Genomic DNA, 13,482 nt, shown 5'->3' on the forward strand with positions numbered 1-13,482 from the left:
GGGGGGGAGAAAAGGTAGCTTTAATAACATCTGCAATGAGAAGAAACAGGCCAGATAGTTTGATTTAATCATTTCTTATTTTAAAATTGAAGGTCCATTTTAGCTTCTTATCTTCTGAAAGAAAAGCTCAACATCTTGGGCAAGTTGGGGTGTCTGCTAAGCTGTGCGGGTTCTGTCGTGCTGATTATCCATTCCCCGAAATCTGAGAGTGTGACTACTCAGGCTGAGTTGGAGGAGAAGCTGACCAATCCAGGTAACTGAGGCCTCACTGCCGGAGAGCTTGCTGCCTCCATCATGGTTCTCCCCAGGGGAGCAGTGCCCTCTGCCCTGCCCTGCTGTGTGGTCTGTCCTCCAGGCCCTTGGCTCCTCCTTGCTCACCACTGTCCACAGCTGTCCCCTGGGGCTGTCCTGCTAACCTGGCCCCCTTGCTGCCTCTTGGGACTGGACCTTGTACATTGACATTGCGTCCCTGTCCGTAGAACAGTGGGTGCCGGTTCTGCAGGTCTCTTCAGATTGTTCCCCTTCGGACCACCAGGTGTCCAGGCCTTGGTTCCTCCCCCTGTTGTGAAGCTCTCTGAGAGCCAAGGCCTGATTTAATTCATCTTTAGAGACCCTATAGAGCTCTGTATGTGTTTTTTGTTTGTTCTTTGGTATATATTTTTTACCTAGTTTTGCTTCTTTCTTTTTTTGATAACTGCAATCACCACCCTCCCACCCCCCCACCCCCATACCCATGAGACTCGAAAGCTGCAACTCCTGCATATTCAATGTTAGTTGCTGGGTCATGTTCTACTCCTTGTGACCCCATGGACTGTAGCCCATGAAGCTTCTCTGTTCATGGGATTCTCCAGGCAAGATTCCTGGAGGAGGTAGCCATTCCTTCTACAGGGGATCTTCCCAACCCAAGGACTGAACCAGGTCTCCTGCATTGCAGGCAGATTCTTTACCATCTGAACCACCAGGGAAATCCACTACACATTCAGGCTCAGCTGCTTTTTCTGATTTTTCCACAAACACAGCCCATGCTTTTGCAGTATTTTATAATACCTTTGTGCACACTGCTCTCTCTGCCCTTCACTACCTCTTCCCCTGTTTATAGGTCAGGCTCCCAGACAGCTTGCAGCTGTAGTGTCTTCCTGAATCCTCTCTTGCAGCAGAGCTCCAAGGTCCTTTTCCTTACCCTTGGGGAATAGGGGACTCCCACCACCTGTTTGCTGGTACACATGTGCAGGCTGTACCCAACCCTCTCAGGCCCAATGCCTAGCACCCACTTTACAATCTGGGAATGAAGTTCATGACAAATACAACTTCCTTGTACATATAAATAGCAGTCAACATAATGCCCTAAGAATAATATTGGGAATAAAATAGAATGCTCAAGTATAGCCACAGGAATAGATATATTAAAGACAGCAGACCCCACAGCATGCGTGGAGTTGCTGACAATCTGGCAGGTGCAAAACAGACAATGTGGAGGTGTTGTCTTATTGACTCACTTGGGATTTTGCCATCATCGATGGGATCGTCTTCTTCTTTTTCTTTGACTGGACCAAACAGCTTGCAGGATCTCAGTTCCCTGACCAGGGGTTAAACCCTGACTCTGTCGGTGAAAGCCTGGAATCCTAACTTACCTGGCCACAGGGAAATCCCAGCAGTGGGATCTTCTGAAATGGAAAATAACTCTTGAAGTACTGAAAAATTCAATATATATTAAATGCTTGCCAAATTACTTTGTTTTATACATAAAAGAGGTTCTAGGCTCTGATTATTATAAACGTTTTTCAGTTACCTGTCCGAGGTGACATTCAGAAGTTGTGAGGAGAACCCAGTGATTTTTTGTTGTGTGAGACTGTCTACACATATGAGGACCCACGGCCTCTGTGTGCAGCCCTCAGTCCCTGCCACAGCCAGAGATACCCCACAGTTTTCCTTCATGTTCTTTAAGGCCCCACATGACTCTCTTTCCCTGCCCACCCCCCCGCCCCCAACAGGAGTACTCTGCCTAGGGTTTGTTGAGTTGACCATCTTGTGACATGGCTTAAAATAAAATTCTTGAGACTTCCCAGGCAGTCCAGGGTTGGGACTCTGTGTTCCCGCTGCAGGCGGCACGGGCCTGAACCCTGGTGGGGGTAATTCTGTGTGCCCTGCCACGTGTGCAAAAAGAAAACGAAAAATCTCAGTGTATATGTTGACTTCTAATGTTATAGAATATTACTAATAGAAGACTTATTTATTGACTTGTAATATGTAGGAGCTATGAATTTTTTAATGGTGAAAACAGTGATGGGAAAAAGTTTTTGTGGCTTGAGCTCAGTGGGTCTGGTAAAGCACACCTGAAGCAGTGGATGTCCTGGTGGCAAGGGCAGGGGCAGGCGGTGGAGCGTGTGATGGGGGCTGCTCTGCTGGGCCCCCCGCATCACTGTATACCCTCTCTTTTCCAGTGTTTGTGGGCTATCTATGCATCGTGCTGCTCATGCTGCTGCTGCTCATCTTCTGGATTGCGCCGGCCCATGGACCCACCAACATCATGGTCTACATCAGCATCTGCTCCTTGCTGGGGAGTTTCACCGTGCCTTCCACCAAGGGCATTGGGCTGGCTGCCCAGGACATCTTCCACAACAACCCGTCTAGTCAGCGGGCCCTCTGCCTGTGTCTGGTGCTCCTGGCCGTGCTTGGCTGCAGTATCATCGTCCAGTTCAGGTACATCAACAAGGCCCTCGAGTGCTTCGACTCCTCTGTGTTTGGGGCCATCTACTACGTTGTATTCACCACACTGGTCTTGCTGGCCTCAGCCATCCTCTTCCGGGAGTGGAGCAACGTGGGTCTGGTGGACTTCTTGGGCATGGCCTGTGGGTTCACCACTGTCTCTGTTGGAATTGTCCTTATACAGGTGTTCAAAGAGTTCAACTTCAACCTGGGGGAGATGAACAAATCTAATGTGAAAACAGACTAGGATGTAACAGGAAATTGTATGGCTTGAGGAACAGAAAGAAGATACGGTCTCTGGTCCTAATTTGATGTGAAGAAGAAAAGTAAATTTACACAAGTACATCGCTTGTGTTGGAGTTGCTTGTATATGATGAATAGGCTGGTGGAGAATGAAATGCATTGCTTAGCACTGGAGTGTGGACTCAGCCTTCTGTTCTCTGAAGTTGCTCAATGGTTGCCTGAGTGTCATCTCTCTCTGATGAGAGGAATCTTATGTTCATTGCCATTAACCTGGAAGCTTTGATGAATACTCTTTGCTTTTAAAACACTATCATTATTTAAATAGAATGGGCCTATTCTGGTTAGTGTTTGCAGGGGAACAGATGTTCTTATTTAGAAGCTTACTTTGGAAATAGGAGAAAGTGTTGTCTTGAGGTCTGACTCTACAGTAAATGTGTGTTTAGTCTTGTTATTTTGCATTAAGCATGTATAACATTCAGGTGTTCCATCCAAATCAAAGGTATATACATTTAATTGTTTTTAATCCTCTGATGTGTTGACTCTCCTACCCCTGACTCCTAGACATTTTAATTGGAAACAGAGAGAGAAGAGTGAATGGATACCATATACTGTTCCATTTGCAGGATGATTTTCAGTAGCTCAAATCAATTTCAGTGCCTTTATCACTTGAACTATTCACTTAATTTGACTATTACTGTGTGTCTGTTCTCTTAGATTAGAATAATGCAACTTCCATGATTATACTTTAGTATTTCACTATTCAAACTATAAATGTTCAAAGCAGTTATAAATTATAGTATATTATTTATTGGAAGAGAATCAAGATGAAAGACACATTAGAGTAAGTTGACCCTTTCAGCATGTGTTATAGTCCAATTAAAGACAATTGAATAAGTAGCATGAGGTATTTTATTTGTATTCAGTCTAATATAACTGGGATCCAGTATTAAATTTACCCATGTTCTCATTCAGTAAACATTGTGGCCACTAAGAAGAAATTATTTAGCTTGATAATAAGGCTGTTAAATGAGGGAGTTAACTGTTCAGTGGCACATATGAGTTCAGGAACAAGTTAAAGGACGCAATTAAGCTTAAGTTTTTTGTTTTTGTTTTTTTTTTTTTTTGCTACAAATTGGAACACACATAGTTTTAGAAAGAATTTCTAGCAAAAATGAAAACAGTTTAACCATCTCCCTGTTGTTTGAGATGACAAAGCACTCTGCAGTCCCTCACCCAATCTCTCATTAAACTTCTGAAATGCAAAATAGCCATTCATGATCCCAGTATTTGGATCAAAAGAGGTCATTTGCCTGTCTATAGTAACCTTCCCTGTGTTTGAAATAGTAACAAAGCACAGAATGATGCAAATATTCATCAAGATATCGTATACTTCATCTGCAATATTGTTCCCAACCCACCCTGCGAGGCATGTGGGATTTTCCTACCAGGGATTGAAACGGTGCCCCATGCAGTGGAAGTGCAGTCTTAACCACTGGAGCACCAGGGAAGTCCTAAGGGCAGTGTTTTGTCTAAATAGGGAACTAAGCCAAGTTGAAAGATGGGATTGAGTAAGGTGGTGGGATTGACTTGGTGAAGTAGAACATGGAATTTAATAATACCCAGTTAAAATTACTAAGGAATGTCAATAGAAAAAAATGTATTTTTTTTTTTTAGATGAAACAAACATTTCTAAAGACCTAAGGGATAGTTCCCTAAAGTGTTGAATAAAGAGGCTAAATAAAACAAGGATAGAGCAAAAAACACCCCTATGAATTAAAAGTACATTGGATGATCATGAGTTGTCAGTGAGCTGTGAACTAACAGCAGCAAGAGTATTTAAAAAATTTTCTAAATCTTATAGTAACTGATAGTTAATAAATGTTCCCAGCATTTACTAATAGTAAAATGCTCCCAGAAGTCCATTACTCTTTTTATCAACTCATGAAGGTTTGTTTTTTATCATCAGTATTTTTAGGAATACAGGCCTTAATTTATTGAACTGAATTTTCTAAAAATGTAGGTGTATAAATATACTTTTCAGCATAAAAATAGTTTCCTAGGTAAGGAGTTGAGATATTCAAAAAATACATGTGACTATACAAGTATCATAAGAAAGTTCATGGAAATTACCTTTTTTTTTTTTTTTTGGTTGCAGTTTCCATGTGAAGCTTAGTTTATTTAAAATCATCTATTGATGTTCCTGGTTGCAGTTAATCTGTGTATTCCACAGACACTTAGAGGTGATATTTTCTGGATTATCTCCCTATGATTTTTTTTTTTTAGTAAAATAAAATCTCAAAGTATAAACAACTTGTCATCTCTTGAAGGTGATAAGCCCCAGAATAGTTAGACTCTTCCAAATTTATATCTGCTTAGCAGATTACTTTGGTAGGATGCACAGCTTTTCTTCCACTGGAATGCAATTCATACCATCCATTGTATTCCAAGTGTGACTGTAGCCTGGAAGTAATTGACATGACTAGCAGTCTAACAGCCTACTTTTCAGGTTTGACATAGAGCATATAACTTCTGACTTACAGTATTTATTTTACAAATCTGTGTTTTTATAATTTATTTGGAATTTAAAAAAATAAAAGCTTTAAAGAGAAAGACCCAGAATGGGGATAGGTCTTACAGTGATCTTTCCAAAAGTAAACATTTTCATTATTATGCTATTCTCTAGGTTTTATCTTTGATAAAACTAAGGGAAAAAATTGTCCACTTGTTTTCAAGCCTCCTGTAAAATTGTATGTTTGTGAACAAAACTTGCACATTTACCTGGATAGATATCTAAATAGGCCATTTCTCTCCTCTTACTTGGACAATGCCTTGTTTTCTCCTCTGAATCTTTGCATTTAAAAAGATTGCTTCCTGTTCTGCTCAGTGGTTAAGTGTATATGGCCTATTAAGGATTCTAACCCAAACCCAGCACCGAGATCACCCTGAGTGTTTTGCTGTTCTATAGGACTGCTCCACCTCTGCAGAGAAGAATCCGGAAAGAAAGGGCAGTCTCCCTGCTGCCACATGGGGAGCAAGAACTCCCCACAGGTGGGTCTTCAGGGGGTATCATCGCTCAGATGTTATTATGGTCTTTTCACATTAGAAAGTTAGTGAAATACACTTTGCTGCTCTTGGTTCAGCAATAAGAAATATTCTTTCAAGTCCTACTTTTCAAGCCAATTTGTTATATGCAGTTTTATTTCCAGAAGTTGATTCTAGCTGTGGTCAATAGATTGGGTTTTTCTTTGGGTTTCTCGTCTGATAGAAGAAAGTACTATTGAAGTAGGCAGTCACCTCTCATCTTCCTTCTTCATTGACCTCTCAGTTCTTTGTAAATACTGTGCTCACTTCTAGAGGCCAGTTCCTAGACTGTAGTTCCTAGATCTGTAAAGTGCTTGAGATGCACTGTCTGTAGGCCTGGATGAGTCCACGGAGACTGAGGTATTTGTTGGTCACAGGCTACTGTCATGCTGCCTAATTCTTGTTAGGAGATGACACCTCTCTTTTCTGAGCTTCTCAACTAACCCAGAAGAGCAATCTGCAGAGCTCTGCCCATCACTCTTCTTTGATGCCTACTTGATCCTGACTTAGAAATCCTGGGACTGAGTAGGAACCTGCAAAAAGAAGCGTTGGTTTAGATCTGTTCACGACTGACCAGTTGGCTCCAGTGGTCTGATGAAGTTGTCCTTACTGTGTCTGACACCATGGAAATAGTTCACCCATCAAGCAGGATTTGATGGAATCTTGGTGTTCTACCTTCTCAGGGACCAAAAACGTAACATTAACTCCTTAGCATTGACCTTCCTCTCAAAGACATGTCTGTGTTATTGATAGTTTTTCATATGTTTTACTCATAGTTGTAGCTAGAAGTCTGTTAGTTTGAGTTAGGAAGAGAAAGGCCAGTTTGTACACCAGTCACACCATAAAAGTTTATCATATAAAATACCTCAACTTTCTGTATTCCTCACCTCCGCCTCAAAGTTGTACTGGTGATGAATTTTGAGGGTCTATCCTTTAGCTTATAGGTGAGTTTTCACATCTGGCCAGATTCTTATACCTCCATCATATACTTGAATAGATTAAGAAATATAGGAATGGGAACAAGAATTTGGCCCAACTTCACAACTCATTTATTTTCATAGTATTTCTCACATGTGGTTAAATGCAACAAAAGAATTATATTTTAAAAAAGTGTAACTTTCTGTTACATCAAAAAATACTGTCTAGTGAAAAGTTGATATTCAGTAGAACAATGATCATGTAAATAAGCATATATTTCAAATGTACCCAATATGAAAAAAAGCATAGTTTAGGCCCCAGAGCATGAGCCGGGAGGATTTATTTGTTCTTTTTTCTATTTTCCTCTGAATTGTGCAACTGTAGGTGAGTCACTTAACCTTTCTGTGCCTCAGTTTCTCTACCTCTAAAGGGTGGGATGGGTCTCCGTGTCTGTGTTAGAGCACTTGCATGTTTAGCTTATGCTGGTCACCTCAGACCAGAGCGCATGGACAGGACCCCTTGGGAGTGATGGACTGGGCATCCTGTCTGCTCAGGACCATGCTGTAGACACGCAACTTCAAGCACTGAGTAAACAGAGGAAGCGCTGGGTGTAAAGCTTGCATGATTTTATGAAGCTTTAATTTTCCTTTATTTTTTTGTTTTAAAAAGAAGGGTTTTATATATTCTGTTGTAAAATATGGAAGTTAAACAAGGACTTTAAAAAGCTGCACTGAGAGATCATATTCTGCTGGTGTAATGAGCTTCTCTGACATTCCACAAAGGTGTATGTTCTGCAGAAGAATCAATGACCTGTAAACCAGATTAATTCTGTTGTGTTGAATTTGTAATGGGTGATGCTGAACTTCCTGCTTCCAAGTGGCTCAACCCTGACCATGAACTACCTGACACCAGGTGAATGTCAGGAACTCCCAAACCATTAGTGCCAAAGGGTCACACTGAAAAGCGCAGAATCTCTTTCATTTGTCAGACCGTAATAATTTGCCCCCAACCCCAACCTCATGTCAGTGTTTTTACACTTTGGAAAAATTTAAGAGTACTGTTTTTCAGTAGAATTCCTGAGTGTTTTTGCCTCTTTAAATAACTTTCTTGTAAAATGGAATATAATTGTGAAAGAGGAATAAAACTAGATAAAAAATGTAAAATGTTGGTTGGTTGCGTAAAATCTTTTTCATGTAAATGTATCAGAAGAGCTTCCAATTAGCACACACACATATTTGTCAATGACTAATACTTGCTTATATTCTGCTTTATAGAAGTAGTCATAGCATGTTGTAATTGCCTTATGTAAATAAAAGGCTATTTATTAAGTTTTCCAATAATATTTATTAATATGTATGTGTTTTAAAATAAAATAACTTATTTCTAGCTGAACACTCGTTGCTTTTTTGCCCTTTACATGAGAAGTCTGTGTGGTCTCAGGTTCCATATCATCTTAATTTCTCAATCAGATGCTTCCCATTTTCTTCATAGAAACAGATAGCCCAGGTCTCCATCAGGATGTAGAAAATGTCAACTCATGCGTATCTTAGGAAGCAAAACTATGATGAGTGAAGAAATTCACCACTGAGAGACTACCCTCTGATACAATGAAATGATGTATTAAAGAAAACCATTTGTATTTTAATATGTTAATGTCTTTTACATGTTTCTGAGGTATATAACATATAACACATTTTAAATACATGGAAGATTTGAGAATCATAACACATTTTAATACTCTGTCATCAGAAATCTTGTCACTAATCTTTATAAGTATCCTAAAGTTAATTTTATTAAATTATTTATTAAATTAAAAAAAATTTGAGCAAAATACTTTTCCTTAGGCTCTATCCAAAAAGATTTAATTACTCACATTTTGATCATAGTATATCTGTACAGAAATAAGGAAAAAAACATTTTAAGAAACCACCAAATGGATAACCCTTTCTTCATAGGGTTTTTGGGATGGAATGTGTAAGTGCCAAATTCTTCAAAAACTTGCCTGGGTTGGTTACTATTACAAAACTTGTTAGTCGTAGCTGGTAGCCAAGTATACTACTATTGAACCTGAGCTCTATATCTGATTCTGAGGAGTATAGAAAATCAGATGTGCTCCCTACTTTCCACTTCCTCTGTTGATGAGTTATGTCCCTGTCAGTTGACCTTTAGACATAACATGCCAGCATCTTTGATGTAATATTAATCACACCATATTTTTAACCTCATATCATAGGTAGTTTCAAAAAGATTTTTTTGTTTTGGAAAGCTGAGGCACAGTCAAGAAATAGAGAAATAAAAAGATACCTGTATCCATATTAGCAGTTCAAAGAAAAGAGGTATTAATTCCAGCTGAAGAAATTTATAAGTGTGGGGTTTGGAACTGTGCCATGGCAAGCAGGATAGGAGAGATGCCAATCAAGTAACAAACACAACAGATCCATGTAAAATAATTGAGATAACGGGCTGGAAAGTGGAGGAAGTTCAAATTAGGTTGTCTGTTTATAAAATGGAATCATTTTATTTTGGGCAAAGATGTCTGGAGGATCTCAGTGTTCCTCCCCTATTTTGGCATGTTTATTCACTATTGGTTTTCTATTGCTGCTCTAACAAATTACCACAAACTTTGTGGTTTACAACTACACAAACTTACTATCTTATAGTTGTGAGGGTCAGAAGTCCAACGCAAGTTTAACTGGGCTCAAGTCTAAGATGTTGGCAGGATTACATTCCTTCTAGAAGCATTTGAGGAGACCTATTCTCTGCCTTTTGCAGTTTCCAGAGACCATGCACACTCTTTGGCTTGTTCCCCTTTCTCCATCTTCAAAGCCAACAATGTTACGTTTCTCGTCTTCCACTGTCATATCTCATTCTTTGACTCTGATACCCCCACCTCCCTCTTATAAGGACCCTTGTGATTATTTTGGGCCCATCTGGACAATCCAGGATTATCTTAAGATGCTTAACTTAATCATACTCACAAGGTCCTGAGGATGAGGACTGTGGCTATCTTTGGAGGGCCATAATACTCCCCACCTGATCCACTCAACATTTCATCAAGTGAAGCAACTGTTAAAAGCCAACATCTGATGACAACCCACTCCAGTATTCTTGCTTGGGAAATCCCATGGACAGAGGAGCATGGTGGGCTACAGTCCATGGGGCTGCAAAGAGTCGGACATGACTTAGCAACTGAGCACACACACGGATGTGTACAAGTTTTGAAGGATTCTGTGCTTATTTCTTAACAGTGTCACAGGCTCATTAAAATAATTAAATATGAAAAAAGTCAACATCTGGCTTTTAATAAATATCCTAGTGTTCTACCTAAAAATTCATTTCAAGTTACTACTTTTTCAGAGAGCTCTCCCCTCTCCCTCCAACAAATGTATTAGAAAATGCCTACTACATGTGTCAGTCATCTATGGCCTTGAGTAAACTAATATTAATTGAAATATATATAATAATTATTAAAATGCTAGAGAATGTCATTATTTACTTCTCAATGAAAAAGGGTCAAATTACTAATAGGGGGTTGAGCTAAATTAAAAAGATTATCTGAAATGCTATTCTCATGTTTCTGTCTGACATCTATGGTAACAAAATCAAAACACAGGAGTAATTGAAGGACAATGTATATATGAGAAGTAATTTAGATTTACTAATTCATGATTTTTAAAAATATTACTTAATAAATCTTGCCTATACTTCTCTAACAATGACAAAAGTAGATTTTAATAGTTTTATTGAGATATGATTGACATGCAATAAACTTCACGTATATAAAATACACAATTTGGTATGCTTTAATATATATCATATGATGTCATATGATGAAAACATCACCACGAGCAAAACAGTGAACATACCTATCACTCTCAAAGTTTCCTTTTACCCCATTGCAATCTATCTGCCTTCCTTGCCCCCCTACTCCCAACCATTCATCTGCTTTCTGTTGCTATATATTACCATCCATTTCCTGAAATTTTATATGAATGTATACCTCTCTTTGGTCTGGCTTCTTTCACTTATCAGAATTACTTTGACATGCCACCATATTATAGCATGTATCAACAGTTCATTCCCTTTTATTGCTCAGAAGTATTCCATTATATGGACATACCATAGTTGTTTATCCATTCATCTATTGACAGACATCTAGATTGTTTCTATTTTTTTATTATACATAAAGCTGTTATTAAATGTTCATTTACATTCAGATTACATTCATTTACATTGTATCTTTTAATGGTATATACTTTCATTTCTCTTGGGTAAAATTACCTAGAAGTTGAACAGCTGGATCATTGGATCATATGGTTGGTGTATGTTTAACTTTTTAAGAAATTGCCAAACTGTTTTATAAGGAGATTGAAATATTTTACAATCCTACTAGCAGTATATGAAAAGGCATTCAACTTTTAAAAGTTTAAAAAGATCTCATGATCAGTGCTTGAACACTTCTGTGTATAAGGTGTGCATCATCATGCGCTGAAGAAGTTATCTGGGCATTAAGGAGCTTGTATCACATTAGCAGGGAGTATTACATATACTTATACGCCGTGCAGACGTAAGTGTCAGGTGTGTGCTGAGTTCAGATAATGAATTTGAGATGAGTCTGTGAGCTAGTGATGACAGAAAGATGACTAGATGAGGCAGGATTTAATTGGTATGATTACAATACTGGCAGAAAAGAGGTGCAAGCAAATTTGTTAAGTCAACATAGTTTCTAAGCATTTTCACTCATATGAACGAGCCACTGCTTTCATTACAGCCATCTGCCTCCTCGAGGCACCTGTTGGAATTTATTAGTTGTTGCTACATACCTCAGAGAAGGCAATGGCACCCCACTCCAGTACTCTTGCCTGGAAAATCCCATGGACGGAGGAGCCTGGTGGGCTGCAGTCCATGGATTTGCGAAGAGTTCGGACAGGACTGAGCGACTTCACTTTCACTTTTCACTTTCATGCCTTGGAGAAGGAAATGGCAACCCACTCTAGTGTTCTTGCCTGGAGAATCCCAGGGACGGGGAGCCTGCTGGGCTGAAGTCTATGGGGTCACACAGAGTCGGACACGACTGAAGTGACTTAGCAGCAGCAGCAGCTACATACCTATTCATGTCAAAAAGAGTGGCTTAATAGAAGATTCCTTCATTCTTTCTCATGTATCTGTGGATCAACAGGACAGTTTTGTGTACCTCAACCAACTTGGCTCTATGTCCGTTCTCTGGGTCAGTTAGGTGGCTTTGCAAGGTGCTCTCTCCACCTGGTCTCCTCCTCCAGCCAACGAGTCCAGGCTTCTTCTCATCATGATTTAGGCGGGCAACCACCACATTTTCTTGGCTAAGGCAGAGTCAGGATGGAGTAGAACTGCAAAGCCACTCTGCAAAATGTGTGGGCACACGGATGGGTACAGAATTAGAGCCATTTTTAACAGTCTACTGCATCATTAGAGACCAGCTTGTCAACTATCTTTCAATAGTCAATGTAATCGCTTATTTGACCATGTCCTCTAGATAGAACAGGTGAGACCAAAATAGTAAACAAAAAAGTTCCTCTGAGCCAATTCTAAAAAGGACAGTTGTCTGGTTGCCAAGTTTAGGGCAGATTAAAAGCTTTTAAATTAAAAGCTGCATGGTTACCAAAACCAGAGTAGTCAGGGACTGTGTAGTCTAGATAATAATAGTCCAATGAGGCTGCAGTCCTAAGCAAGCAAATTACACTTGGCGTTTTCTGACTAAATAAGCACAGACTTCATATTAGAAAGATTCCCACCCAAAATTATTTAAATTTGGTATAACAGTGTTCCCACATCTAGTCAAAAACTGGAAAACTATCCTCAGAGGAATTGCACCTGTAACCAAGGTATTATTGTTTTATTAGCAGGTCTCACTCCAGATCCAGCTAACGTTGCTCTTCCTGGTTTCTAATAAATAAATGAGCCCTCTTCGTCCTTTTTTGACGAAACCATGGTCATGGGTCCCATGAACTTTCTACGTTCCGGAAGAAGCCAAGGCAGGGCAGCTTAACAGTGGGTTTCCCGTGCATCTCACGAAAAATAAATTTCCCAAGTGTCGGGAGGTCGGCATTGTAGCTAACCGTGAACTCTCCCAAAGAACGTACGGAAGAGATTCGGATTCGGTTAGTTACCATCTGGGAAGAGAAGGCCTTACCCGGAGCCAAACTCCGCCCCGCCCCCCGCACTCGGTTTCGCCCCTTGGCCTCCTACTCCCGGGCCTCCGGGTCTCACTCTAGTCCCGCCCCTGCCCTCTCGGAGCACCTTTCCCTAGGACAGCTTAGAGACATAGCTTCATGTGCCAACCGCGCGTGAGAATTCACCGCACATGGTACTTCTTGATGCTGACTTGTTTTCATTTTGATCACTTGGTCAGCCAACGATCCAGACCACCTTCCTCTGTCCCGCCCCTTGCTCCGGAAGGCGCGCCGGGGGCGGGGCGTTTGCCGCGCCGCACTGCGCGTGCGCGCGCTGCCTCTTGCGTCACTCGGCCGCGCCCAGGTTCTCTTTCGCTGTCTCTTT

General features: G+C 40.3%; 1 protein-coding gene and 1 long non-coding RNA gene across 6 annotated transcripts in view; one reads left to right on the forward strand and one right to left on the reverse strand.

Annotated features, from left to right (window-relative positions):
- NIPA1 (NIPA magnesium transporter 1) overlaps positions 1 to 8,276 on the forward strand; it is a 49,422-nt gene extending 41,146 nt beyond the window's left edge. For both annotated transcript variants that reach the window (XM_061135422.1, XM_061135423.1), the window contains exons 4-5: positions 93 to 253; positions 2,442 to 8,276. In XM_061135422.1, the coding sequence (XP_060991405.1) occupies positions 93 to 253; positions 2,442 to 2,953 (673 nt within the window). In that variant the 3' untranslated portion in view covers positions 2,954 to 8,276. The remainder of the gene's footprint in view (positions 1 to 92; positions 254 to 2,441) is intronic.
- LOC133051053 (uncharacterized) lies at positions 2,789 to 13,450 on the reverse strand. 4 transcript variants are annotated; one of them, XR_009691762.1, is made up of 3 exons: positions 13,289 to 13,396; positions 11,772 to 12,327; positions 2,789 to 2,914 (listed from the first exon to the last, which is right to left on the reverse strand). It is a non-coding gene; the product is annotated as an uncharacterized LOC133051053 (long non-coding RNA). The 4 variants fall into 4 exon arrangements; XR_009691761.1 differs by lacking the exon at positions 2,789 to 2,914 and adding an exon at positions 8,241 to 8,493 and having other exon boundaries at positions 9,927 to 12,327; positions 13,289 to 13,437; XR_009691763.1 differs by lacking the exon at positions 2,789 to 2,914 and adding an exon at positions 8,241 to 8,493.
- Between the last annotated feature and the right edge of the window lie 32 nt (positions 13,451 to 13,482).

This window comes from Dama dama, chromosome 33, assembly GCF_033118175.1.
Source record: "Dama dama isolate Ldn47 chromosome 33, ASM3311817v1, whole genome shotgun sequence".
NCBI lineage: Eukaryota > Metazoa > Chordata > Mammalia > Artiodactyla > Cervidae > Dama > Dama dama.